We start from the raw sequence: 26,619 nt of genomic DNA, 5'->3' as shown, positions 1-26,619 counted from the left end.
GAAAGTTATTACAAAAAGTTTCATGTTTTCCATGAACAAGGAATGTTATTTTTTAATCTAAAATTGACACACTTAGATATTTTTTTAAAAAAGCAAATCCCACAGGGAGCCAAAATATTGTACTTATATGTGCCTCTCAGTATGATCACAGAAAGCCTAGAAAAATGCCATAATCCTTCTATGGAAAGGATTTACCTAAAGTTCTTTTATTATAAATTAGCTACCCTAGTAAAAAGAACAAAGTAATTCTTTTACTTTTATGTAATTAAATTCCACATTCCAACTAGGGTGTAATTTCAAACCAATGTAGCTTATCCTTATTAGGATATGTATGTTATCATTGCCAGTGGTGCTCAGAGATATCAAAGCAAGATGTTTGCTATGCGATGATCATCCTAGTATAAATATGCAATAACAATCAGCCACAGCGTTTGATGTATTATCAGTCCTTATTTCTGAAAACAATGTCTTTTTATGATAGTTATTTAGTTTAACATACATAACCTCTCCACAAAAGTGTAGATCCAGTATACAGTGTAAGATCCACAGGACATATATATTCTAATAAGGCTTATTCCCTCGGCTCTTCAGCTTCAGGTACTTGGTTTCACACTGTCCTACCAACTGGTCCCAAAGTAGCAGGCCAGGGTTTTAGACAAAAGGAAAAAAGAGAACTACCGTAACTACTCAAGGAATAAAACTGTTTGTGGTCCCTACAGTTTTAAACTGCAGGTAGGAGGTATGACTGAAAAGTGGGGTATAAATACAACAACAACAACAATAATAAAAATATGCTAAACTAAATAAAATGGATAAAGAAAATTATGACCAAAAAATGAGATGTTTAAGACAATGGCTCTGCCCTAAAACTCTTTTCTGTTTATAGATATCTGTATTTCCAAAACATTACATCATGTCAGCTCCACTGAAAATCCCATACAGTTGAGATACAGGTCCCCATCTGATTGAGGACTAGGCCAGAGGCTTTTTCTGCTCTTGGACCATACATAAGGGGGGCAGTGGACTGATGGAATACAGCAAAAACACATTTGTATCACATTTTCCTCTGGGGAATACAAGATGATGCATGTGGCATTAATTTAACCTTCATGAATAAATCTGCAAAGAAAGTAGGTTAGGATGTTCCCAAGGTGACACAGTGAACTTCTTGCTGAGTTGTTAAACTGGACTTCCTAAAACTAAACCCTGTACCAGTGATGCTATATAATGGATCTCACAGTAGACGTCCTGGGGGAAAGGCAGGTTTGTGTCTTTCTCCTCAATTATCTTCTGTACTCCTGGAGGAACATTCTTGTCAGAAACACCAGAAATGCTTTCAAGCGAATTCCAAATATAAAGAATACAGATGTTGTTGTTAACTGCTGTCAGAATGACGTTAACTTATGCTGATCCCATGAATAAGAGAGCGCCATGTCACCCTATCATCAACAGCAATGCTTACATCTTGCAGACTTAGGGTTTCTTGATTGAGCCTATTAATTGAGAATGCAGTCTTCCTCTTTTCCCAGAGAATTCTACCTTTCCAAGTATTATAGTATTTTTTTATTGAGTCATGTCTTCTCATGATATGGCCAAAGTATAGTAGTCTCAGTTTAGTCATCTTGGCTTCTAGGGAAGAGTTCAGGTTTGATATCCTCTAGGACCGATTTATTGGTCTTTTTAGCAGTTCACAGTATCCACTGAACTCTTCTCCAGCAAAACATTTCAAATGTTCTTCACTCTCCAGCTTAAATAACCACACACATTAATGGGAAATATTATCGCAAGGACAATATTAATTTTAGATTTCAATGATATATCTTTACACTTCAGGATCTTGTCTAGTTCCTTTAAAGCTACCCTTCCAAGTCCTATTCTGATTTTTTGACTGCAGTCTCCATGCTGATTAATGAATAAATGAGCCAAGGTATAGAAAATCATGAATTAATTCAGTCTTTATCATCTACTTTAAAGTTATGTACCCATTTGTGGTCATTATTTTTGTTTTCTTAATACTCAGCTATAAACCTGCCTTTGCACTTTCTTCCTTGACTTTCTTAAGTAATCTTTTAAAGTCTTTGCTATTTTGTGCTAATAGTATAGTGTCATCTGCACAAATTAAATTGTTGGTGTTCCTTCCTTCAATTTTCACGCCTGCTCTGAGTCTAATCCTGCTTTACATATGATATATTTAGCATACAAGTTAAAAAGATAGGGTGATTGGGATGTATATTGTTCATATCAGATTAATTCAGATTATTATTATTAATTAGGTGAAATCCTTTTTGTGTAGGAGATTTTATAGCTGAGATTTTATAGTTCCACAGAATATCTGGCAGGCTTCCTAGCTTTCCTTCCACATCTCAATATCATTCTAAGATCAAACCCGACTGCCATACACTTTTCTGGCACATATTGGCCTCATAATTTATGAACACTACTTAAAAACAACAGGGTAGAACTTGAATGGCTATTTCTAAGCTATTGCTGGAGAAAGCTGTATTTTCCCTAATGCCTCTAGTGTGGCATCCCAAGCTATTATTTCAGGGAAACTAGTGGCCCAGAGGGAAATGGTAAAAAACATCCTCACTCTCTTCCCCAGCAAGTCTTCCCCAAGTGAAAGTCTATTCACAAGCAGTCTGGATCCAACCCTTTTAAAATCAGGACTGCATTCTCCAACAGACTGAAAGTTAAAGTATAGATGATATTTTAATAAATGGATGAAACTGTAACTCAAAAAGCTTGTGCTTTGGAAATTAAACTATATGTGGCTCTTGGGTCATAGCTCTGTGCCTTTGAGAAAGAATGCAGCTATCAAGAACATTTCACACTTCAACCAAAAATGCATTTAGCACTGCTTGCTTTCAACAGCACTGAGTAAAAATAGAAGAGGATAGTACAAAAAGTTGAAAAGTACACGGTCATTAATAAAGTGTTAAGACTCCAATGCAATGTATGTAACATCCTTTTTCAAGAATTCTAAAGGAAGGAAATATACCAGCAGGCAAAAGGGGAAAAAAGAAGCAATTTCTTTATTCTAACAATCAGAAATAAACAGGAATGATGGAAACATGAAGCATGCTTGAAAGTTATAAAATGCTTGGTTTGTCATCGTAAGAAAAACTGTTTCTGCTTTGATGCATTACACATTCAATCATGAAGTCATATCTGTTGCAAAAGAACCAGTGTTTTTCTGTCCATATAATCTCAACTTCCCATATTATCCTTCCCCATTTCTTTCACCAGCAAGCAGTGCTAACTGCAAATTCGATCCACTTCAGTTATTATTCACATTTTGCGTACTTGCTGAAGGAAGCACAAGTGCTGGCACTGTATAAAATATAAAACTGGTATTTTATTTTCTCACCATATGCAACACCCACTACTCACTTTTAGGTTTATTTGTAGAAACTATAACTATAACTATGATTTCCAAAGAGCTGTAAACCATGATAGAGCAACAGATTATTTTATCTACCTACTTAACAAAGAATGGATTGATTTTCTGAATTACACAGAAGGTAAATCAGGCTTGTGAGGAGGGAAGAAATAGAAGAAGAGAGAGCAAGCGGCTACATGGCACACCCCTTATCCTGATAATATGTACAATCAAGTGGATGACTCAGGATACAGTGTTGTAAAATGTAATAAAATGCAGTTTGAAAAGAAGAAATTTTATTTTTTATTAGGGTAAAATCATTCTATTTTTTCCCAAAGGGGATATATATATGGAGAGAGAGCGAGAGAGAGGTCCCAATTCATCAGTTTCTATTGTATCTTTATTTAAATTTGTAGTTTAAAAACGTAGTCTTTGGCCATGTTTATGTAATCGGCAGCCAAATATTTTATTACAGATGCTTGGACATTTGCATATAAAATCTTATCGCCCTCCATGCACCTGGAAATAAAGAGGTGAGTTTTTTTCTTTTCTTTTTTTAAAGGAAAATTTGTATTGGGAAAACTGGGGTATCTGGTGGGAATTTACAGCGCTCTAAAGTCCCTTGTGGGGGCAATGTACTCCCAAGCTCTGCCTGTTGCCCATCCCTGTTCTAAAGGGTAATCTCTTCCTTTTAGAAAGCAGAATGGACTTTGTTTAATATTCTAATAATGCAATCCTATATGTCTAGTCAGAAGAAAAGTAGCTCAATGGGAGTTCAATGGGTCTTACTCCCAAATAAATAGGTATGAGACTGCACTTTCAGTGGTTTAGTCAAGCCATGTAAAAATTAGGCATTTAGTTCAACCCTCATAGAACTTGCAATCCACTGACATGAATGGGGCAAACCTCACTTAGGTCCAAAACACACTGCAGAAATAATCCAGTTTGAGATCACTTTAACTGCCATGGCTAACTGCTAGGGAATCCTGGGAATTGTAGTTTAGTGTGGCTCCAGAGCTCTCTGAAAGAGAAGCCCTCCCTTCAGCCACCATCTGGGAGAGAGAGGCAGGTGAGCTCCAACTGCCTTCCTCGAAGAGGACCAGCCCTCCTTTCAGCCACCATCTGGGAGAGAGAGGCAGGCGAGCTCCAACTGCCTTCCTCGAAGAGGACCAGCCCTCCCTTCAGCCACCATCTTGAAGGGGAGAGAGGCAGGCGAGCTCCACCAGGCCTGCCTGAAAGAAGCAGAGCCCTCCCTCCGGTCCATCTGCCTTGGTCCAGGCCTCAGAGGGAGAGAAGAATGCTGGACCTGATCCCCTCCCCTCCTCACCATTCCCTTCTCCTTTTGTGTCGTGTCTTTTAGATTGTAAGCCTGTGGGCAGGGAACTGTCTGGTTAAAAATAATAATCAATGTAAGCCGCCCTGATAGCCATTAGGGCTGAAGGGCGGGATATAAATACCTAAATAAATAAATAAATAATAAATAAATAAATGTCTCATAAAACTACAATTTCCAGAATTTCCTAGCACTGATCCAAGGCAATTAAATGGTTTCAAACTGGGTTACTTCTGCAGTGTGTTTTGGACCTCAGATAATTAGGATGCATTCTTATGTACTCCCCTTAGCTTTATGCTTGAATATATAGCTTTTGACAAGAATGTACAAAGAACAGGCTTGGCTGATTCATGTTGTAAATTATAAATTATACTTCTGCTATGTATTTGGGATTATGATCCCAAATAGATGTCTGCTATAGAACTGGTCTTCAATATATTTGATGTTATAAAGTAGAAAAAAACATTGCCTTTTAAAAGTATTTCTTTTCTCATAGTTTTATACAGAACTTCATAAAACAGAAAATACAGCAATGCCAACAGTACAGAAGAAAGAACCATCTTTTAATATGCAAAGGTGTTTCTGATTCTGGTGTATTCATTTAGTACATTTATAATAGGCATTCAATATGCAGAATCTAGCAGATGTCTATAGATGTCATTGAAGCATAACCATATGCAGTCTAACACGGGGGGAAATTCTTCTTCTCCTGACTTGTTTTTATCAACTCTTGTTTCAGGGCGGGGTGCTACAAAAATGAACCAAGGATAAGACACAATTTATGGTTCAGATATCACAATAGCCCATGTTTCAAAATAACAAGAGTCCACAAACCAAGAAATAAAAGGGTTCAGACTATATTTTGTGGCTAGTTAACAAATCACAGCCTATTAGCAGAGCTGGGTTCACACTTCTTAACAAGCCAAGAAACCACACCATGAATTGTTGTTACATGGAAAAATAATAAATAATTGGTTCTACATGACTAAATTAACCCATGCTCTTAATACATATGCTCTAAAATGGATCAGAAAAAAATGACAGAAAGTGTGAAATCTGTAACTTTCATGAAAATACCTGAAGTTCCAAAGGCTACATCCCAAGGTGAACTAATAGGTTGTTCGTCTCCTCTGGCTCCTCCTTCCTTATCTGTGCCTTGAATTCCAACTCCAGCAACGGTGCTCACCATTTCTAATTGCAAGTCAATCTAGAATTGAATTAAGAATTTAATTTTCTCTCCAAAGACATACATTAAATTGGCATTAAAAGAAGACAGACTTGATTATTATTTTATGGTGATGATACTATGGCCCTCTTCAGTATTATATAGACAGAGAAATGTGGCGTGGTATTCTAGATATAGAAAAATGCAAACATGTTTTGTGTTGATCTCACAGAAATCTCTTAGGTTTATAATCTTGGATGTAATTATATTCCTAGATGTCCTCCAAAGGAATGAAGACAAAATACACGATCCTAAAGAGCCAAAATATCATTATTTTAAAATTTAAAAATGGAATATAGAAATCATTGCACACAACGTTATTACTACATTCCTTTCTCTTTAGAAAAGCGCTAAATTGTTGACTCTAATAGCTTGCCTTAAAAGCATATGTCAGGAGAAAAACAAGTCTGTTCCAAGTACTTTAAAAGTATATTTATAAATATTTGGCAGTATTCTACTTTCAGTTACACTGCATAGTCCTCGAATAATTGCTTTGACATCACTTTCTGTCCCTCAAACTAGGAAGAAAACTCTAGAGATTATACTTCAATTTTTTCTCAATTAAGAAAGTTTACCTTTCTAATCAGATGGTTTTCTGTGTCAGCTACATAAATAATATTGTTCTTTATGGCCACCCCCTGCGGTGAACTGAATGTGGCTTCTGAAAATGTTCCATCTTTTCTTCCACTATTTGGTCCTTAACAGAACAGAAAACAACAAACAAATCAGCAGAATTAGCATTTACAAAAGATCAACAATAGACACAGTTGATTCAAAGCTGGCAGTAATTTTATAACCCTTTATAAAAACTCAACAAAGGTACAATTATGTGAGGTCACAGCTCTTAATATTTTAAAATGTCTGTCTTTAAATTCAATGAATTGTTTAAAGAGACTTATCCGCATTATGCCATTTAGTATATTTGCTGTTTTTATCCTCTAGGAAAATAATTGATTTTTACTTTAAAAAAATACAACTGGCATTGGAATATAATCTGTATGTTTTCACAAAGTTTTATTTTTAACAGAAACCACAACAAAGCAATTCTGCTGAAACTGCACCTTAAATGAGGAGTGGACATTACTTGTCTTGGGAGGCTGCATTGTCTCCTCATGAGGCCTTGGAGTGACGTACCCTCTGGCCCTATCTACAAAGCTTGAATTTACAAACTTACAGTTTACTTTCTGATTTACTATGTAGTCTAATTACAATTAAAATTTAAAAGCAATAGTTTTATTGAAAATTTCATCATTTTTTACCTCACCACTGATGTCCTTGTATTTTTTGTTTGTAAAATGCTTTTTTACCTGATTGTATCCGCTGCTACGATGACTGGGATTTCATTCTCACTCTTGCTTGAGGAGAGAAATATTTTAGCTAACAGCGACTGTGATCGTGACTTGGACACCTGTTGCTCCTCAGAATCGGCAATCAGTTATTTAATTTTCTTTTGTTTTAGGCTCTCCGTGATCTGCCCACTGGCAGTCGTGGAGGCAATAAGGGAGCAAGTAGGGGTGTCATCCTGATGCCTCCGTTTCTCTGGTGGTACTTGCTTGCATTCCAAAACTCCATTTAACTCTTTCTGTTTCCTTTTACCATTTTCTACCTTTGCTTCTGTTAGCGACAGCTTTTCTAATTAATATTTCAATTTTTCTAGCAATACTGAGAGAGAGGGCTAAATGCCTGACCAGTTGGCAAGACAGGAAAGAAAAAAACTGATGAGAGAGGGGTTGAGGATGACAGTTAAATGTTTCAGAATTTTGAGTTCCTGCCTGGCCAGATCGGCATGTGGGATAAACCCAGACAAAGTTGATTGGGGCTTCAGCCTCTCAGTGAATAAACATGAAGTCAATTTTTAATTTACTTCCTGCATGGAAAAAGACATCTCTCATGAGGAGCGGGAGGAGCATGGCAAAATTGCTTACATGCTCAGAAGGGTGTGGAGGGGGGGCTTTTCTGGGCTTTGCAAATGAATAAATAAAAAGGTACTGAGCCTTCCCAAAACAGTCTTGGGGAGCTTCATGCAGCCCATGGGACAAACTTTGCCCATCTTGTTTAAGTACTGAACATAAAAGCAAAATCTAGTTTGTTTGGGATGGAAGAATAATAGTTCTAAGTTGAACATATTTCATTTTAAAAAATCATCGGCCAGCTGAACATTTTAAAAGGCAACATCTTTGAGGGTGGTGGTGGATTATGCTGGGATGCCATCTTAAACAGTCACCGTATAAACTTTCTAAAGTTTCATAATTACAGTATTAAACCCTTATTCTGATTTAGAAAAAGAATGCTGGCCACAAGAAAAAATCCAAACTCCATATTATGGTGATATATCTATTGGGCCAACTAAGAGCACAAAAACGTATGCTAAATTTTTCAAAATCTTGCACATATTTTAATGTTGTTTGGCTTGTCTAATAAATCCTAATACAGATTCTGGAAGTATTCTGACAAATAATTATTGTAGTAACGTCAGCACTGAACATAATTGGTATATGCAGGAGGAGCAGTGGGAGGAATAACATGGTAATATTAGAGGAAACATCATCATCATTAAAGAAACATCCTTTTTGAACTGGATTAGCTGGAATTGACCAAGGAAACTATCAAGACTGTGGAGTCAGATTTCAAGTACTGTATTTCCATGTTACATGTTCTGAGATATGATGAAACTATAACAGGAGGGACTCACCATGGTGCAAGATTTATGGAGAAGTGAACAGCCTTAATAAAAAACAGGTAAAGAGTAAATTTTGAACTACTAATAATTAGGCATTCAAAGCTAATTTACCTTGATTATAATACTACATTTAGGTGAAACATCTTTGTTACTGGTTCTGCTTTTTGTAGTGCCTTCATCTCCATAAATGTCCATACTCCAAGGCTGTTAAATATATTTTGGTGATGCACAATTAATCACCTCTAGGGAAGTCAGTCTAACACGATGTAAACTTAAAAAGATAATAGCAGTAACATTTCATAGACATAAAATTTGTTTTTAATACCACCTACTGTATAGTGCAAGGCACTGTAACAAGTAACACAGAATTCAAGATCTGCCATGGCATCTTAAAAGCAATGTGTTGAAACATTTAAGTTATCTTTACCTCCAACAGTGTACAGAATTTGACCAGTTTTCTTAACCACCAAAATCCTATGATGTCCAGTATCTGCTATTACCAGTCTGTCCCCTGAACTGTTCACTGTGATCTTCCCAGGAAACAACAAAGGTGAGGGTGGCAAAGAGTCTCTATAGAGTTGTGTTCTGATTACATTAGCATTGATTTGTCCTTTCTCCTTGTAATACTTCAGGGCTATGGATGCAAATAGAAACAATTTATCCTTGTGTCCTTCACCAACCACAGTGAACAGCATATTCCCACGGGGCCCAACAATGACCAAGGTTGGCCAACAGGACACTTCCAGCTCATGCCACAGGATTGCATCAGCATCATTTACCACAGGGTGAGTGATGTTATATCTCAGGACAGCACTTTTTATGTTATCCAGAATCTTTTCATTTGGAAATTTTGCTGAGTGGACGCCAACAACAAGGAGACCATCTGAAAATACAGATTAAAAAAAAAAATAATGATGAAAACCATATCTAGCAAACAAAAAGATTTCATTTAATACTAGCTCCAATGCAGGTTCCTTACACTGTATTATAGAAAAGCACACTGCTCCAGTGCATAGAGGTGGGACAGTTAAGAACATTAGTTCTGAATTTTTCTTTGTAATTTTAATCTTCTCAATGTAAATCAATCCATGCTACTCCTCAAACCCATACGAAGAAGCCTTATTGCTATCTGAAGTGTATTCCACAGGGAATAGATATAAAAAGCAGTGGCATCACTATGGGCTGCGGATGGCACCAGGTGACACTTTAAGAGGGGGATGACACCACTGCTCTCTAAACATCTTTCTTTTGGAAGGAACTGGCTGTAGAATTTGCCTGTGTCCTTTTAAAAAAAAGATGAAGATTGTGTGAGTGGGGTGATGATCAGTGGAAGGAAAAAGGGGAGTCCCTAATATTTAAAAACATCACATTTTACCAATTTTTCACTTTAACCACATGAAATGATGTACATATCAATACATGTAGGCTGTGAATGTAATATTGTAATTGAAAGGAATAATTTTAATTTTGCTAGTTGTTTATGTCACAACCATTATATCATTACATTGATTTATGAGGAACATTAGTACAAAAAACATTACTAAGGATCCTGCATGTTGTGGTTTGGGAGGAGGCCCATGGGCAGTCTGTGACACCATGCGTTACTGCACCCATGGGCCTCCTTACATCAACCCTAGTGACACCACTGATGTAAAGTACATAGGCCCTAGCAGAGTATTTGTATTTTTCACTCACATTTTGGGGTTATTTATGCCCACATGACAATTAAACTTGGAACTCCAAAACTACAATTTGCAAATGCTTTTATTAAAAACTTCAAACTACATGTTGCTCCAAGATAAGCGTATATTAGAAATCCAAAGCTGCACGTGGGGAAGAAATTATGTCAGTGATACAGCTCTGTGATCTGTTCTGTAATAGCTCACCAAACATCCTGTGCAAGAGACTGTGAAGAATCTTCAGCTAGCATATATAATGAGACATTATGAAAAAGGCTTCATGCCTCATGAAAATGAAACATCACTGAATTTCAGTTCTTTTTACTTGCTGCAAATATCTGAGGTCAGTCATAAATATCCCTTTTCTGCATGCAGAAGATACCTCACTCTGGAGGAAGGGCATCTCTGGATTCACACCACTGATATTAACAGCAGTATTTTAAGACTTCCCCATAATTGAAGACTAAAATATTAAGATGAAGCTCAAGCTGGAAAATGTGAATCATTGCTCTGGCATATAAACAGCCAGGTACTGGTATGGCACTGTAGTAAAGCAAAAAGGCGATCACCAACAATTCAATGGATGTAATTACAACATACACAAACCAGACAGTCCAACAGGGAGAAATGAGGTGAAGGGAAGTTATGGGAGCATAGAATCAGAGAATCGTATAGTTGGAAGAGACCACAAGGGCCAGCTAGTCCAACCTCCCTGTCATGCAAGAACTCACAATCAAACCATCCCCGACAGATGGCCATCCAGCCTCTGCTTAAAGACCTCTAAGGAAGAAGACTCCACCAGTTTCTGAGGGACTGTGTTCCACTGTCGAAAGCTCTTACAGCCAGGAAATTCCTACTGATATTTAGGTGAAATCTCTTTTCCCATAGTTTGAATCCATTGCTCCGGGTCCTATTCTGTGAAGCAGCAAAAAACAAGCTTGCTCCATCCTGATATGACATCGCTTCAAATATTTAAGCAGGGCTATCATATCACCTCTTAACCATCTCTTCTCCAGACTAAACATACCCAGCTCCCTTAGTCTCTCCTCATAAGGCATGGTTTCCAGACCATTCACCATTTTGGTTGCTCTCCTCAAACTGGGCATGTGTGGGCAGGCCTTCATGATTGTGGTTTGCCAATGTGTCATTGGGCACACTGATGCACTTATACATCACATATGCAACTGTGTGGTTGATTATATGGGAGGGCATCTAATGGAATGGCATCTGGGTAGGAAGAGGGAGGTCACTGGAAGCCCCAGGTGGTCTGTTTGTACACTGGTAAGCATGCATGATGGGGAAGTAGGGCGAAAAATTACCACACAAGGTGGTGTGATGCCGCCTAGTGTTGACAGCCCTTGGGTGTTCAGACCATCTTGAGAGTGGGTTTTTTGGATTTCCATTTTACCAAGCAGTACCATATTTTCCAATGAATCACATCATCTCATGATATGTCCAAATATGAAAGCCTCAGGTTAGTTATCTTGGCTTCTAGTGAGTGTTTAAACTTGATTTATTCTAAGACCCAATCATTTGTCTTTTTGGAAGTTCATGTTATATGTAGAACTCTTCTGCAGCACCACATTTTGAATGAGTTTTCTTCGTGTCAGCTTTCTCAGCTGTCCAGCTTTCATAATCATGCACAGGAATCAGAAATACTACGGCATGGATTGTTCTGACTGTGGTATTTAATTATTTGTTTTTACACTTGAGGATCTTCCTTTATGGCTACCTTTCCAAATCTTAGGGCTGAAGCAGATGGGCAGGAAGGAGCAGCCACAAGCCGATCCCAGACCATTTGCCCAAGGGCCACGATGAACACATGCCACAGGCCCAAGAGTACCTTCCACTACAGTCCCAAATAGGTGCAGAAAAGATCTGCTGTTTTTGGGAGTGGTTTGGGCCGCGTTAAGTGGCGCTCTCTGAAAGCATGCGTCATGTGAATGCCATGCCCTCAGAGTGGCTGGAACTTGCCTTTTTAAATTGACTCTGCCTTATTGTGACTCTATCATACTCCTTTCTTGGCAATATTTATTCAGAGGAGGTTTGTCATTGGCTTCCTTTTAGGCTGAGTGAGTGTGACATGCCCAAGGTTACCCAGCTGAGTAGGAACTCTGGTCTTCTTGACTTCTAGTCTAACACTCAAACTACTACATGATTGATTGATTGATTGAAAATTTATTTCTATACCGCTGTTCCTGCGATCACGGCGGTTTACAGACAGTACAAATATAATATAATACAGATTAAAAGAAACAATCATCCCAATAAAACACCCCGATTAAAACCAGCATAACTATTAAAATCCACATAGAATCAATCAAAATTACTAAAGAGTTAAAAATCCAAAGCAATATGAAACAGCAATACTACACAACAGTACACATAGGGGGAACAGTCAGGACATGTGGGAGAAAGCTTGACGGAATAACTGAGTCTTCAGGTTCTTCTTGAACAACTCCAGGGAGGGGGCTGAGCGGAGCTCTCCAGGGAGGGCGTTCCAAGATTGCGGGGCTACCACAGAAAATGCCCTTTGTGCAGTTGATACATATTTTGTCTTGGGGATGCTCAAAAGATTTTTACCCCCTGACCTGAGTGTGCGGGGCGGATTGTATGGGGAGATGCGGTCCTCCAAGTACTCTGGGCCCAAGCCATTTAGGGCTTTATAGGTAACGACCAACACCTTGTATTGGGCCCGGAAGCGAATTGGAAGCCAATGCAGGTCTTTCAGTATCAGTGTTATGTGGCTGGTCCTGGAGCTACCAGTGACCAGCCTAGCAGCCATATTTTGAACCAATTGCAGCTTCCGAGCTTGGTACAAGGGTTGCCCCATGTAGAGCGCGTTACAGAAATCAAGTCGAGAGGTTACCAGTGCATGCACCACTGTTTCAAGGTCCCCCCGGTCGAGGTAGGGACGCAGCTGGCATATCAGCTGAAGCTGATAACAGGTGCTTCTGACTGTCGCATCCACCTGAGAAGTCAGGTGAAGCGACGAGTCAAGGAGCACCCCCAAGCTGCGGACTGAGTCCTTCATGGGGAGCGTGACCCCGTTCAGGACCGGTGGACAAACCTCCTTCCCAAGACCAGGAGAACCTATCACAAGTACTTCCGTTTTCTCTGGATTCAGGCTGAGTCTGTTTTCCCTCATCCAGCCCATTACCGACTCCAGACAGGCATTGAGCGGAGAGATACCATCCCTAGTCACTGCATCAGTCGGAGACACAGAGAAGACTATTTGGGTGTCATCAGCGTACTGATAACACCGCGCCCCGTGTCTCCGGATGATCTCTCCCAGCGGCTTCATGTAAATGTTAAATAGCATAGGGGACAAGATCGCTCCCTGAGGGACCCCAGATGTAAGGGCCCTCTTATCGGAGCGACAGTCCCCCAGCTCCACCATCTGGAATCTACCTGAGAGGTAGGAACGGAACCACTGCAAAGCAGTGCCCCCGATACCCAACTCTCCCAGGCGATCCAGAAGGATACCATGGTCGATGGTATCGAAGGCCGCTGAGATGTCCAAGAGCACTAACAGGGACACGCTACCCCTGTCCATGCCCAGACGGAGATCATCGACTAAGGCGACCATGGCAGTCTCAACCCCATAGCCCGCCCGGAAGCCGGTTTGAAATGGATCTAGATAATCCGTATACTCCAAGACCCTCTGCAGCTGGGAGGCAACAGCCCTCTCGATCACCTTCCCTAAAACTGGCAGCAGTGACACAGGCCGATAATTGTTTCGAATTAGGGGGTCAAGGGAGGGCTTCTTTAATAAAGGTCTTACGATGGCCGTTTTTAAGTTCGATGGAAAAAGGCCCTCCCTGAATGATGTATTAATGATGCGACACAGCATTTCTGTTGTCGCCATTCCCCCTTGAACTGCCAGCCATGAAGGACAGGGATCGAGAGAGCAGGTCGTCTTCCTAATGCTGCTGAGGATCCTGTCCACATCCTCGGTACTAACAGACTCAAACTGATCCAGTATAACTGAGTCCACGGAAGCACTGGACGCCTCTACTCGTGATTCTGAACAAATAACAGTGTCAAGATCGGCGCTTAGCCGAGAGATTTTATCCGCGAAGAAGTTGTTAAACTCATCACAGCAGGCTTTGGATGGCTCCAATAATGGGTTCAGGGGGGGAGCCACTTGAGTGAGCTCTCTCACCACCCTGAACAGCTCTGCTGGACGCGACTCCGCGGACGCAATACGTGCAGCATAGAACGAATTCTTAGCTGCACCTATTGCCACTCCTTAGGCCTTCAAAAGAGACTCTAGGAGTGTCTTGTCGGCTAAGTCCCGATGTCTCCGCCATTTGCGCTCTAGTCGTTGCGCAGCCCGCTTCCTTGCCCTGAGATCTTCCGTGTACCAGGGCTTTTTACTGGAAGCAGGCCTTCTGATGCTAGTTCAGAAAAATGTATAATATGTTTAACGTTCCACAAGTACTGAACTGTAGCATGTAAAGGTTTGCCATCTTCAGCATTTAAGAAGAGTAGGTTATACACTGAGGCCTCAGTGTTGCATGATGGGGTGAGCTCCTGTCACTAGTCCCAGCTTCTGCCAACCTACCAGTTCGAAAGCATGCAAATGCTAGTAGATAAATAGGTATGACTTCGGTGAGAAGTTAGTGTTTGGTGCAATCATGCTGGCCACATGACTACCGGAGTAGTCATCAGACAATGTCAACTTTTTGGCTTAGTAACAGAGATGAGCACTGCCCTTTACAGTCAGTTATGACTAGACATTCATGTCAAGGGACTACCTTTACCTTTAGGTTATACACTGAATGAATTGTAGTAGTTTTAGCAATAATAGTGATGATGATTATAGATAATGATGATGCAAATAAATCTTCAGTAATGTTTATAATTAATAAGTGAACTTTGGTGTAGAAACAAATACAACTGTCCTCCCTAGTTCCTCCTCTTGCAAAAATCCCCAGTGCAAAGATTTAAACAAATGTTTCAACTTTCTATTAATATCTTTTATAAAATTATATAATTCTTCAAGTACCACAAGCTGAAAAATTCAAAGGAATCTTCCCTGGCCTTCTGTTATGCAGTGTTGACAGAACATTGCCATAAATAAGATTCTAGCATTCTGCTCTGTTAATTTGATCTACGGAACTGTGGAAGGTGATAGCTATCCTGTTTCAAGGGTCATTCTCACAGACATTTCATTCACAGATAGATATAGAAATAGTGTGTGAGTAAGAGGGAACCCTGTAAAACACATTGGCCTGTTACAGACTGCCAAAATAAAGCTGCTTCGGGTCTCTTTGGAGGTATGCTATTTAAATGATGCATGCATCCCAAGAATCTGGAAGCTGCACCAAAAGCTGCACTCCGGTGCTTAGGAATGGAGTGTGGCTTTGGTGCAACCTCCAGACTCTTTGGACCTATGCAACATTTAAATAGCATACCTCCAAAGAGACCCGAAGCAGCTTTATTTTGGCAGTCTGTAACAGGCCGTTGTGTTTAATGATTTATCAAATGAAGCAAGGGCATTCTGGTTCTGAAATGCTATAATTTTGCCACAATTTCAGCCTGAGAATAAGAACACCATCATGAGATGACAGAACAGTTTCCATTTTGGATCTATTCCAGTTTCTTTTTACCCAAGCTTGGCATAAGAGTTCAAAGAGTGAGATGAAGGCTTAATGAGAGTTAATGTACAGTGTCATCAACACAGCACTTCACATCCTTCTGTCATGCTCTGACATGCAGAAGATTTCAGTGCACATCTTGCAATAAATTTTCTAAATACAGTACTGCTGCCCTTCCTCATTCGTCACAATCTGAAGAGGAGCTGCAGAGTAAATATAGGGTCTCAACATTCATTTTACTACTGAACTAAGAGGTATGGATAAGTGTCATTTATGTTTTCTCTTTTTATTAAATAGATAAAAACATGCAATAAAACACACACTGAAATACATGTGACTTAGTTCTGAGTACAGTGGGACCCTGTTATCTATGGAATTTCCATCTGAGGATTTGAGCATCCGCAGACAGCAAGCAAGCCCACGCTGTCCCCAATGGCGGTGTGTGCAGGTAGCTGTGTCGCCCTTGAGGGCAATGGGTCTGAAGTCCTCCCTCCCTCCTTCCTTCCCCCCTTCCCCTTTAAGGCTTTTGCCCCGGGGCTTGGCTTCAGGGGTGATTTGGAGGCAGAGGCAGAGGCTAGAGCCCCGCCAACCAGAGAGAGCTGGAGCCTGGGTCTTGGAGGGCCCCGATCCCAGGCCCAACACCCGGGATGGAACTTCCAGGCTCCTAGACCCAAGTCCCAGCCCTGGCTCTGAGGAGGCACTAGACTACATCATTTCTACACAAGAGATACACAGCCATTACAGTGGGCCTTTGTTATCTGCTGGGGTTTGGTTCCAGGACCCCCCGTGGATAACAACACCCATGGATGCTCAGGTCCCATTAAATACAATGGCATAGCAAAATGGTGTCCCTTATATAAAATGGCAAAATCAAGGTTTGCTATTTGGAATTTATACTTTTTAAAAAATATTTTCAAGCCATGGATGCTTGAATCCATGGATAAAAAAAATCTATGAATAAGAAGGGTCAACTGTACTATATTTAGAGCCACTTCTAACATCAGTGGAAAGTAGGATCCTGTTGAGCACAGTATGGGAAATGTACTGAGCAAAGTCAACCACACTACTTTTAACTTGGAGCGATTCATACCTCTTGAGCTGAATGACCTGCACAATGAATCCCTCAACCCATGAAGCTTGCATCTGTCATTATCTGCACAAGGCCCTGTTTCATCAAAACTACTCCTTTGTTCAAACTGGTGTCCCTTACCTACCATTTTAATTATGTTCTCAAATATATCAGCAATGGTACTAAAAAGATGTACTATTTAAGATGATCACCTTGTTAACTGAAGAGAAAATTTAATTAAGTCCATTAATTCCTATATTTACAACAAAAGTAGAACACTAAAAGGTAAGTTTCTAGCATGTGAAAATGCAGTTAGATTCAAATGTGTCCTCAGAAGATTATACAACAGAAGCAAACTGGCCCTCTCCCAAAGAATTTATATCAAGAAGCACTTCCTCAAGCAGCAGTCCAGCAATCCATTTCTAGACTATTGATGTGAAATGAATGTGCATTAGGGCTTAAAATAACCTTGTGAATGCCTTTCTGAATGCAGAAATAGTACTAACAATGATAAGAGTAAGACCATATCAGATAAACATGGTAGTTGGTATTAATTCCTGTAGAATTTGACGTTTGCTGAAGATGTACAAAATTGCAGATGTGCACGTGAAAGAAAGAATAGGGAATGACCATGGCAATGTCATGCAACAGTTCTTTCTTTTAAAGCATCTTCTATCTCAGCACCATCATGATAGAATTCTGGTATTACACAGCTGTAGACTACGAAGGTATCTGCTGTGTGAAAACATAAACCATCTAAAAAAGGGATATATGTTCAGGATATATTCATCAGGCTCACCATGGCACTGCCTTTCTATGGTGGTCGGACTAAATGTTTCTGTGAGGCAAGAGGCTATGCTGATCATAGCAATGATAGAGTCCCTGATATCAGACAGGCTTTTGCTTAGGAGACAGACTAAATGTACCAAACAGTTACTGGGCGGCAGCAGTAGTGGGGGTGACAATGGCAGATGATCTCTTAGAGACAATTGCAGTGGCACAATAGTTAACAATTGTTAGTACTACATAGAAGGAGGCACCTATAAACTCCTTTTTACTCTCTCTTACCATGAAAACCCTATGATGAAACAGTCCAAAATGAAAGAAGAGATTGTGCCAGAAAATGAGACTGCCAGGTCAGAAGGCACTCAATGAGCTACTGGGGAAGAGTGGAGGACAAGTGCAATAAGCGCAGTGGCTAGAGACACAACTGGATTTAAGCTGAAAGAATGTTCAGCTGCTGACATGCTCAGGGGTGAAAGGAAAGTCTGAAGCAGCACAACACATATAAACATGGAATGTGAAAAGCATGAATCAGATGAAGTTAGACTTTGTAAAACAAGAAATGGAACATGTAAACATTGCAGTACTCAGGGTGAGTGACCTAAAATGGACAGGAAGGGGACATTTTGAGCTCGATAATTACAGTGTTTTTCTCAGGAAATAAAAATCTAAAAAGAAATGGTGTGGCATTAATAGTAGAGAGATGTAGCAAAAGCAATCAAAGGATATAATGTAAAGTCTGACCAAATCATATCAGTAAAACTTTAGGGAAAACTGATAAATATACAGTCGACCCTTACCTTATGCGGGGGATCTGTTCTGGACCCCTCCCCCCGCCCTGCGTAAGGCAAAAAGCACGTATGCTCGAGCCCCATTGGATATATAAGGCTTATGCTCATGCTGCGGCTGTGCGCGTATGCCGTGGCCATGCACACCATTCTCCCTTTTGGTGTACGGTTTCAGAGTAGGCCGCCCTACCCTTACATGGGGGATCCCCTCTCCCACGTAAGGGAAATTCCCCGGATGCTCAAGCCCCATTAAAAACAATGGGGCTTGTGTGTACAGAGCAGCATGGTGTGTGCTGCGTGCGGCATTGCCATTTATGGCAACCAGCTTTCAGCATAAGCTGAAAGTCGCATAAAGTGCACCCACTGTATTATCCACATTTATGGTCCAATTATAGAAGCAGAGGAAGAAAAATTGAAAGATTCTATGCTGGAATCCAGGAGGAATATCACATATCAAAACAGGACATACAGATATCACAGGTGATTGGAATTCAAAAGATGGAATAAAGAGTTTCTAATGAACAAAGATAACAAGGCTTCTGAAACATGCCTATTACATAATAGCAATTTCACAGCAAAAATAAATTAAAATGCCTTAGATTCAAAAATTTACTGGTAGCAGCATTATCCACAAGAAATACTCTCTTTGGTGTTCTTGCCACTGAGCAGAAGTGAAGAAGGCAACATTTTAGTTTCCCCTTGGCCCTGTAGTCCCTTGCATTCTGTTAAAATCTACCCCAGAGAGTTCTGGAAGCTTCTGGGACAGTATGAGAGGTAGTGAATGGTGAAACTGGGGTGACTCAACAAACCTCCTTCACTTGCAAGATCCTTCCACTGGTCCTTCTGCGGACAGAAGGATTAATTCCATTTGCAGGAGGAAATTTCAGGATCCAACCCATTTAGTATTGCTAATAGCATTTAGTATGGCTATTTGCAAAATGACTGGCATTCTGGTCAGTTGATCACCTTATTATTTCACCTTGCTCAGACATGCCAAGAATGCCACTGAGATGAAAATGTAACTTTCTAAATTCATTATCATATTGTTTCTTTGAAGGTCAAGAATGAGAAAAGTTTGTTCCAAAGCCTCCAACACTATGCAGCAAACTTCTAGCACAGCAAAGCTTCTCCCACCTATGCTGCAAAATGGTCTTGTACTTTAAAATAAAAAACCATAAATACAGATAATAGGGGAGGGGGAATTCATGTGTTGGGTTGCTGTATTACAGTTCACCTAGCTGAAGCAAATTTGCATATTATTCCTTTATATGTACCAACTGCTTTATATGTGCAACTACTGCACAAAGTTGAAGAAAGATCAGAGAAATACCTTTTTTACATAGCTCACTATCACTATATTTGTTTTTCTTTCAGGTAATTGTGAAATGTGTTGGGAAAGAAGTAGCAAGTTACTGGCCACACTGGATTACCTTCCAGAAGATAGGCCAGGTATATATACAATAAATAAATAAATAAATAAAACCTTTATGATGATTTCAAGGCTTCATAATAATGGTTTATTTAAAAAAAAAAACACCTGAAACATATTTGGAGGCCAAAGGCTCCCCCCTTTTCCCTCTACAAGTAGTGGTTTTGATACAAAGATCTGGCTTGTATTAAACTATTGTTCTGCAGCTACATTGTTCTCTTGATCCAATTCCTACTTGTGTTCTAATTTCTATAGCTCCCTCTTTTCTGCCCTCACTTCTCTATATCTTTAATCTCTCTCTCTCTCTACAGGTTCCTTCCCTTCGGTCTTTAAACATGTTTTAGTTTCTCCTATTCTGAAAAAAACTTCTCTTGACCCCTCTTCGTCTAGCTATCGTCTGATTTCTCTTCTTCCTTTTCTTTCTAAGGTTTTGGAACGGGTCATTTATTCTCGCTGTCTTGAGTTTCTTGAAGCCAACTCCATTCTCGTTCCCTTTCAGTCCAGTTTCCGCCCACAGCATTCTACAGAGATGGCTCTCAATAAGATCTCGGATGATTTTTTACGGGCCAAGGCTAATGGCCTTTACTCTGTTCTCATTCTTCTTGATTTGTCTGCAGCCTTTGACACCGTTGATCACTGTCTTCTAGCTGATATACTTTCTGACCTCGGGTTCTCAGACTCTGTTCTTGACTGGTTTAGATCTTATTTGTCAGTCAGATCTTTTGCAGTGGTCATGGGTGGTCAGACATCATCCTCTGTTCTCCTATCTGTTGGAGATCACCAGGGCTCTGTTCTGGGTACCATTCTGTTTTCTCTCTACACATTGTCCCTAGAAAAACTCATTAGTTCTTTTGGCTTTGACTATCATTTGTATGCCGATGACACTCAGCTATATTTTCCCACCCCTTACCTTTCTCCGAGTCTTGAACAGCAAGTTTCATCTTGTCTTACAGCTGTTTCTCAGTGGATGCGGCATTGATGCTTGAAGTTCAGTATGTCCAAAACAAAGCTTCTTCTTTTTCCACCTAAGTCTACTCTTCAACACTCCTTTTCTGTTTCTGTTGATGACATTTCCATTCGACCAGTCCAGCGAGCCCGTAGTCTTGGTTTTATTTTTGATTCTTCTCTGTTGTGTATCCCCCAGTTCCAGACCACAGCTAAGGCATGTAGATTCTTTTTATACAATATTGCCAAAATCCGACCATATCTCTCTGCCTCTACTGCCAAGATTCTGGTCCATGCCCTGGTGGTATCATGACTTGATTTCTGTAACATCCTTCTGGTTGGGCTTCCTCTTTCTCGCCTCCGTCCTTTAATTTCTGTCCCACATTCAGCTGCACGCATTATTATACCTGCCCACCGCTCCGACCATATCTCTCCTTAGTTGTCATCCCTTCACTGGCTCCCCCTCCCTTTCTGTATTCAGTATAAGCTCCTGTTCTTGACTTTTAAAGCCCTCCATGGGCTGGCCCCTCCTTATTTATCAGACCTTCTTTCTCCTCACTTTCTTGCTTGGGCCCTCCGTTTTGGTAGTCAAGGTATGCTGTCTTAGCCCAGGATTTTCTCTGCCCTGTCCCGGATTTGTCCCTTTTCCATTGCTGCCCCTCACTCCTGGAACCTCCTTCCCCACGAGCCGCACGGGTCATCACTTTTTTAACTAGTTTCAAAACTGAGTTGAAGACTATCCTGTTCAGAGAAGTGTTCCCAGGCATTGCATGACTATTATTTGCTATTTGACATTTTTAATTTGCTCCCTGTCTTATTGATCCCTTTCCTATATTGTTATGTATTATTTATATGTATTATGCTACTATTTCCTAGATTGTACGCCATAGGCAGGTTTACTCGTATCTATTTTATTGTTTGTATGTACAGTGCTGTGCAAATCTACAGCGCTATATAAATAAAGCATAATAATAAGAATAAAAATACATCTGAAGCAGAGAATTCTGATTTGATGTTACTTAGTTAATAAGGAAAATAAGCCAAGATTTCTAACAATACAATGTGTCCGCGTTATACGCGGCTTCCAGCATATGCTGGAAGCTGTGCCGGAAGGAAGGGAGGCGCGCGCCAGAAGAAAACAATGGCGCACACTCCCGTGGCGTGTGCCCTGCGCGCCACTGCCACCACGGGCATGAGCCCCATTCATTTGAATGGGGCTTGAGCATCCGTATTTTTTCCCTTACACGGGGGGGGGGGGTGTCTGGAACCAATCCTCCGCGTAAGGGAAGGGACGACTGTAATCTTAAACCATGTTTTCATGTCCTGCATAGTAAGCATACATTAAAACAATTAAGGTACTGGTAAAGGGAACATTTAATACCAGCTAAATGGTCAAATACTGTATTGCATTTTTAGATCTTCAGTTTAATCATCTATAAATTGGATTTTAGTTTAAATTCTTCTTTTAGCATTTGCAGTCAGGAAGCTTTGGATTTTTGTTTCTAAACTGAAACTATCCTTGCCAAAATATCATCTCCGTCATCATGGATTACATATCACATATAACAGAATGTGAATCCCAAACCTGATATTGATAATTAGATTAAATACGAAGGTAGTCTTTTGAGTTATTGCCATTTTTAAATTCTTCTCTAAATACACAGAAATACAATCAATCCAGGTAACTCTTTCTACAGATTTGTAAGAACACTCATCTTGGAGTGTTTTGCCAAATATTACATGATAAAATCTAAATAACATACAGGTTGTGTCTCCCTTTTTTGAAATTCCAAAATCCAAAACATCCTAAAAACCAAAACTTTTTCATGGGTGGTTGAAATATTGACATCTTTGCTTTCTGATGGTTCACTGTATACAAACTTTGTTTCATGCACAAAAGTATTAAAAAGATTATATAAATTTGCCTTCATACTTGTGTAATAGTCATATATGAAACATAAATGAATTTTGCATTTAAATTTGGGCCCCATCTCCAATATATCTCATTCTGTATGCACATGCAAGTACAGGTATTCCAAAATCCAAAATAATTTGAAATCCAAAATACTTCTGGTCACAAGCATTTCAGAGAAAGGAGATTAAACCTTTCGTATTTAATAAGATACTATTCAGTGTGTGAGAGCCAACATGGTGTAGTGGATTGGGAGCTGGACTACGACTCTGAAGACCAGAGTTCAACCATGGAAACCTATTGGGTGATTTTGGGTGAGTCACACACACTCAGCTCCAGAAAACCCTGTGATAGCTTTGTCTTAGGGTTGCCATGTTAAAAATGAACCAAAGGCATACAACAACAACAATTTAATGTATGTAAACAGCTTTAACTGAGATAATGTCAAGAAATTCTATTCTCAGAAAATGTGAGGCCTGTTACCTGTAACAGAGTACTTCTGCTCTAATTCATGGAGATCAGGAAGCACATGGATGCAATTGATGCAGCAGTAAGTGAAGAAATCTAATACCACTACTTTCCCACAAAGGTCTTTGTACAGAGAGAGAGAACCTTCCGTATTCAACCACTGTAGATCTGAAATCAGAAATCAGATGTCTATTATTTTCAAGAATCAAAAGCCAAGGAACCTCATAAATTCAGAAATAGCTGAACTTCATGAGAATTTTTCAAAGATACCAACATAGAAAATAAATCTATTTCACAATTCTGAAGGCAGACAATCTGAGAAATTACTTCACACAATGTTCAATTCTAATTTATAAGAAAGGCAGGGGACAGCTATTTATTTATTGCCTCTCAGCCTACCATAGCTAGCAAGGTGATGCACAAAAGATAAAAACATTTAAAACAATACACTCGTCCCTCCACATTCGTTGGAGTTAGGGGCACTTTGAATGTGGAAAAAACACAAATAACAAAACCACTGTTTTTACCTGAGACAACACCTCTCTAGGTCCTCCAGAGCAATTCTGTGGTCATCATCTTCCATACAATGACCCCAGAATTGCACTGGAGGAACTACAATTGCCCAGTGGAGTGATCTCCCTAGGAATCTCCAAGTCCTTCAGTGAGACTTTTGGTTAAAGTTGACCATAGAGTTGCACTGGAGGACCTAGATATTCCTACAGAGAACATATTAATAAAATCCGTGAATAATTAAATCTGCAAAAGCTAAAGCCACAAATGTGGAGGGACGAGTGTACATAGTTTAATACTTTTCACGCTCCTTAAAAATACCTTAAAATCAGATGGTTTAACCACCTGAAAAATTTCAAGGAACAAAGACCATGTGGAATAATAGTGATTACATACCTTATAAAATGTGTCAGTTATCATAATGAAAACAAAACAGATAGTGCTGTACTTCTAAAGTTCTTTGAAGATGTTATTGTGCACGCGTGTGTGTTTTACTAGTCTCTATTTCAATGCCTACAGCAGAAAGAAAAACTACTTTCTTTCATAGCCTATATGAAAATGCAGGACAGTAATCTTAGAAAGCTAGTTTTAAAATAAATAAATAAATAAATAAATAACCAAACAGGCTGGTGGAGAAAAAACAAAGGTTCATGTATATTCCTTCCTTCACAGCCAATATGAAACCAAAGTGGATTGATGAAGATAGATCTTTTCTTTTTTTGCATAATTTAATCACTTAGGCCTTGTACAGACTGGCACTTTGTGTCGGCCTGTGGGCCAAGTCAGGGCGCAGGGTCCTGATGCTGGATGCCTTGACTCCGCCCCCAGGGTGTCATGATGCCGTGTGCTGTTCCAGATGGGGCGCGACACAATGGTACAACTCTGGCACTGCATCCAGATGATGCAGTGCCGAAGGGTGCCTACAACTGCACTGCTGCGGCTATGGCACTCTTTGGAGGGTGCAAAAAGGAGCCACTTTCTGTGGTTCCCTTTTGGGCCCTCCAGAGGCCGGATCAGGGCCGCGGCATGAGGTTGCCATAGCCCTGATCCGGCCACGAAAGGGGCAGCCTGTACAGCCCCTTACTCACCTGTATAGAATCCCTAATAGCTACCAAGTACGTAGATAAATACTAGACTGATGTAGATATCTGAAAAGTAACAAACCCTGTGATTTATCTAGTAATTTATCTGTAGGGGTACTAGAATACTTGTTAGGGCATCACACTTTGGTGCAGAGGCTGGGGAACAATGAGTTTGTTTCCCGAAAGAACCCCACACATTCTAATTTCTCTCAGGAACTTCCTAGAAAACCTGTCTCAGGAACAAGCCTTAATTTAAGTAACGATAAATAAAGACAGAGTAAACCTATACTTTCACTAGCATCAGTCACCAACCACAAGTGTGCAAGCTTTCAAATTCATCAGAATTATTCTTCAGTAGTGACAAGATAAAAAGAACATTGCAAACATGGTTGAAGACCCAGGCTAAACCTATGGCAGTATCAAAAGACTGGAGGCAATATTTTATCAATTAATGTCTGAATCCCACTGGTTAGTTCCAACTAGAATACACCTGCTGAAAAAAACTGAATGGTGAGCCAACACATAGGTAAACTCCGCTGATTCAAGGGGTCTGTTCTAATTTGGACTAATAACAGAAGTTGAGTCGAAGGCTGCAAGCCCATATAAACCTATCTGGAAGTAAGCTTTGACTTGGGAGTTGTACATGGTATTTAAAAACCCTCACATAAGTCAGATAAGAATTGAAGGCACACAACACACACTCACACAGAGAGAATTGGTGATGATCTGAACACATGATGTTCAGAATAATCTGCGGTAACTGCAGAGCTTTAAGGCATTTGACAGCTTTAATCTGCAGAAAAAAGAATCTTGATTTCTCCAGAATTTCCTTAAAAAATCAGGTAAGTGGATGTGTGACCAGCAGATTCACATTGGTAGTGGAGGGAGGAATATGTGGTGGACAGGGCAGCACAGACAGGGCCTAGTGGTCACATGATCATCCTATCAGGAAGTGACAATTCTAAAGAGGTGGGACATCCGAGTGGCTAATCTGTCATTTTTTTTAAAGGATGCTGCCTTTGTGCGCATAACTGGGTATCAGTATTTCTGCTTGCTAGCTACATTATCTACACATCTCTGATGAACTCCTTGGCTTAGTTTTAGCGATGGTCAAAGGCCGGACCTCCCATGGTAAAAAAAGGAGATAGAGGAGCGTCATTGACCAGGACAAAAATTAATATGGTCATGTGCTTGACAAGGAAATAATAAAATAATAATAAATAATAAAATAAAATGGAGCAGCCATGTGTGGCCAAAAATAATTTGAGGAAAGTAGCTTATGGGCAGTCATTTCACAATGAGGCAGGTTTGGAAGTATAGACACTTGAGCTGTTTTTGCCACAATTTGCCTTGATGTCTGTAGCAATAGTGAAGACAAGCCCAGGAATGCTGCAAATCTCAAAAACCCAGGGTCCAGACAGAATTTATAGTAAATACAGACTTGCCCTACACATATGGTTGGACTCCGAGGCTGTCTTTGAAGCAAAAGGAGTTTAGGCTGCAGCAAGATGACCACAACATTTTTGTCCTGATGTACCACACATACCAGTTAGACAGGGTGTCTACTTGTTGAATTATTCAAAACAAGCAATGCTGAAACTCTGGTTCTATCCCAGGACAGGGTTCTTAAGTATTAGGAAACCAAACTCAGTTATGATGACAAGATACTATTACTATGAGTATATGTTTTCTATCATACAACCCAACTCATGTTTACAACAGTTCCATTTATTT

At 39.9% G+C, this 26,619-nt stretch overlaps 1 protein-coding gene across 1 annotated transcript in view; it reads right to left on the bottom strand.

Moving 5' to 3' along the window:
* LOC149318520 (NHL repeat-containing protein 2-like) overlaps nucleotides 1-26,619 on the bottom strand; it is a 50,422-nt gene that overhangs the window by 21,654 nt on the left and 2,149 nt on the right. The window contains exons 2-5 of the mRNA XM_089509940.1: nucleotides 23,309-23,461; nucleotides 9,045-9,500; nucleotides 6,513-6,634; nucleotides 5,790-5,919 (exon numbers count right to left, since the gene is read on the bottom strand). Coding sequence (XP_089366066.1) covers nucleotides 5,790-5,919; nucleotides 6,513-6,634; nucleotides 9,045-9,500; nucleotides 23,309-23,461 — 861 coding nt within the window. The remainder of the gene's footprint in view (nucleotides 1-5,789; nucleotides 5,920-6,512; nucleotides 6,635-9,044; nucleotides 9,501-23,308; nucleotides 23,462-26,619) is intronic.

Source organism: Sceloporus occidentalis, unplaced genomic scaffold, assembly GCF_023333645.1.
Source record: "Sceloporus occidentalis isolate IW3139 unplaced genomic scaffold, rSceOcc1.0.p SCAF_2, whole genome shotgun sequence".
NCBI classification, from domain to species: domain Eukaryota; kingdom Metazoa; phylum Chordata; class Lepidosauria; order Squamata; family Phrynosomatidae; genus Sceloporus; species Sceloporus occidentalis.
The sequence above is the reverse complement of the archived record's forward strand: the minus strand, read 5'-3'. Positions and strand labels throughout refer to the sequence as shown.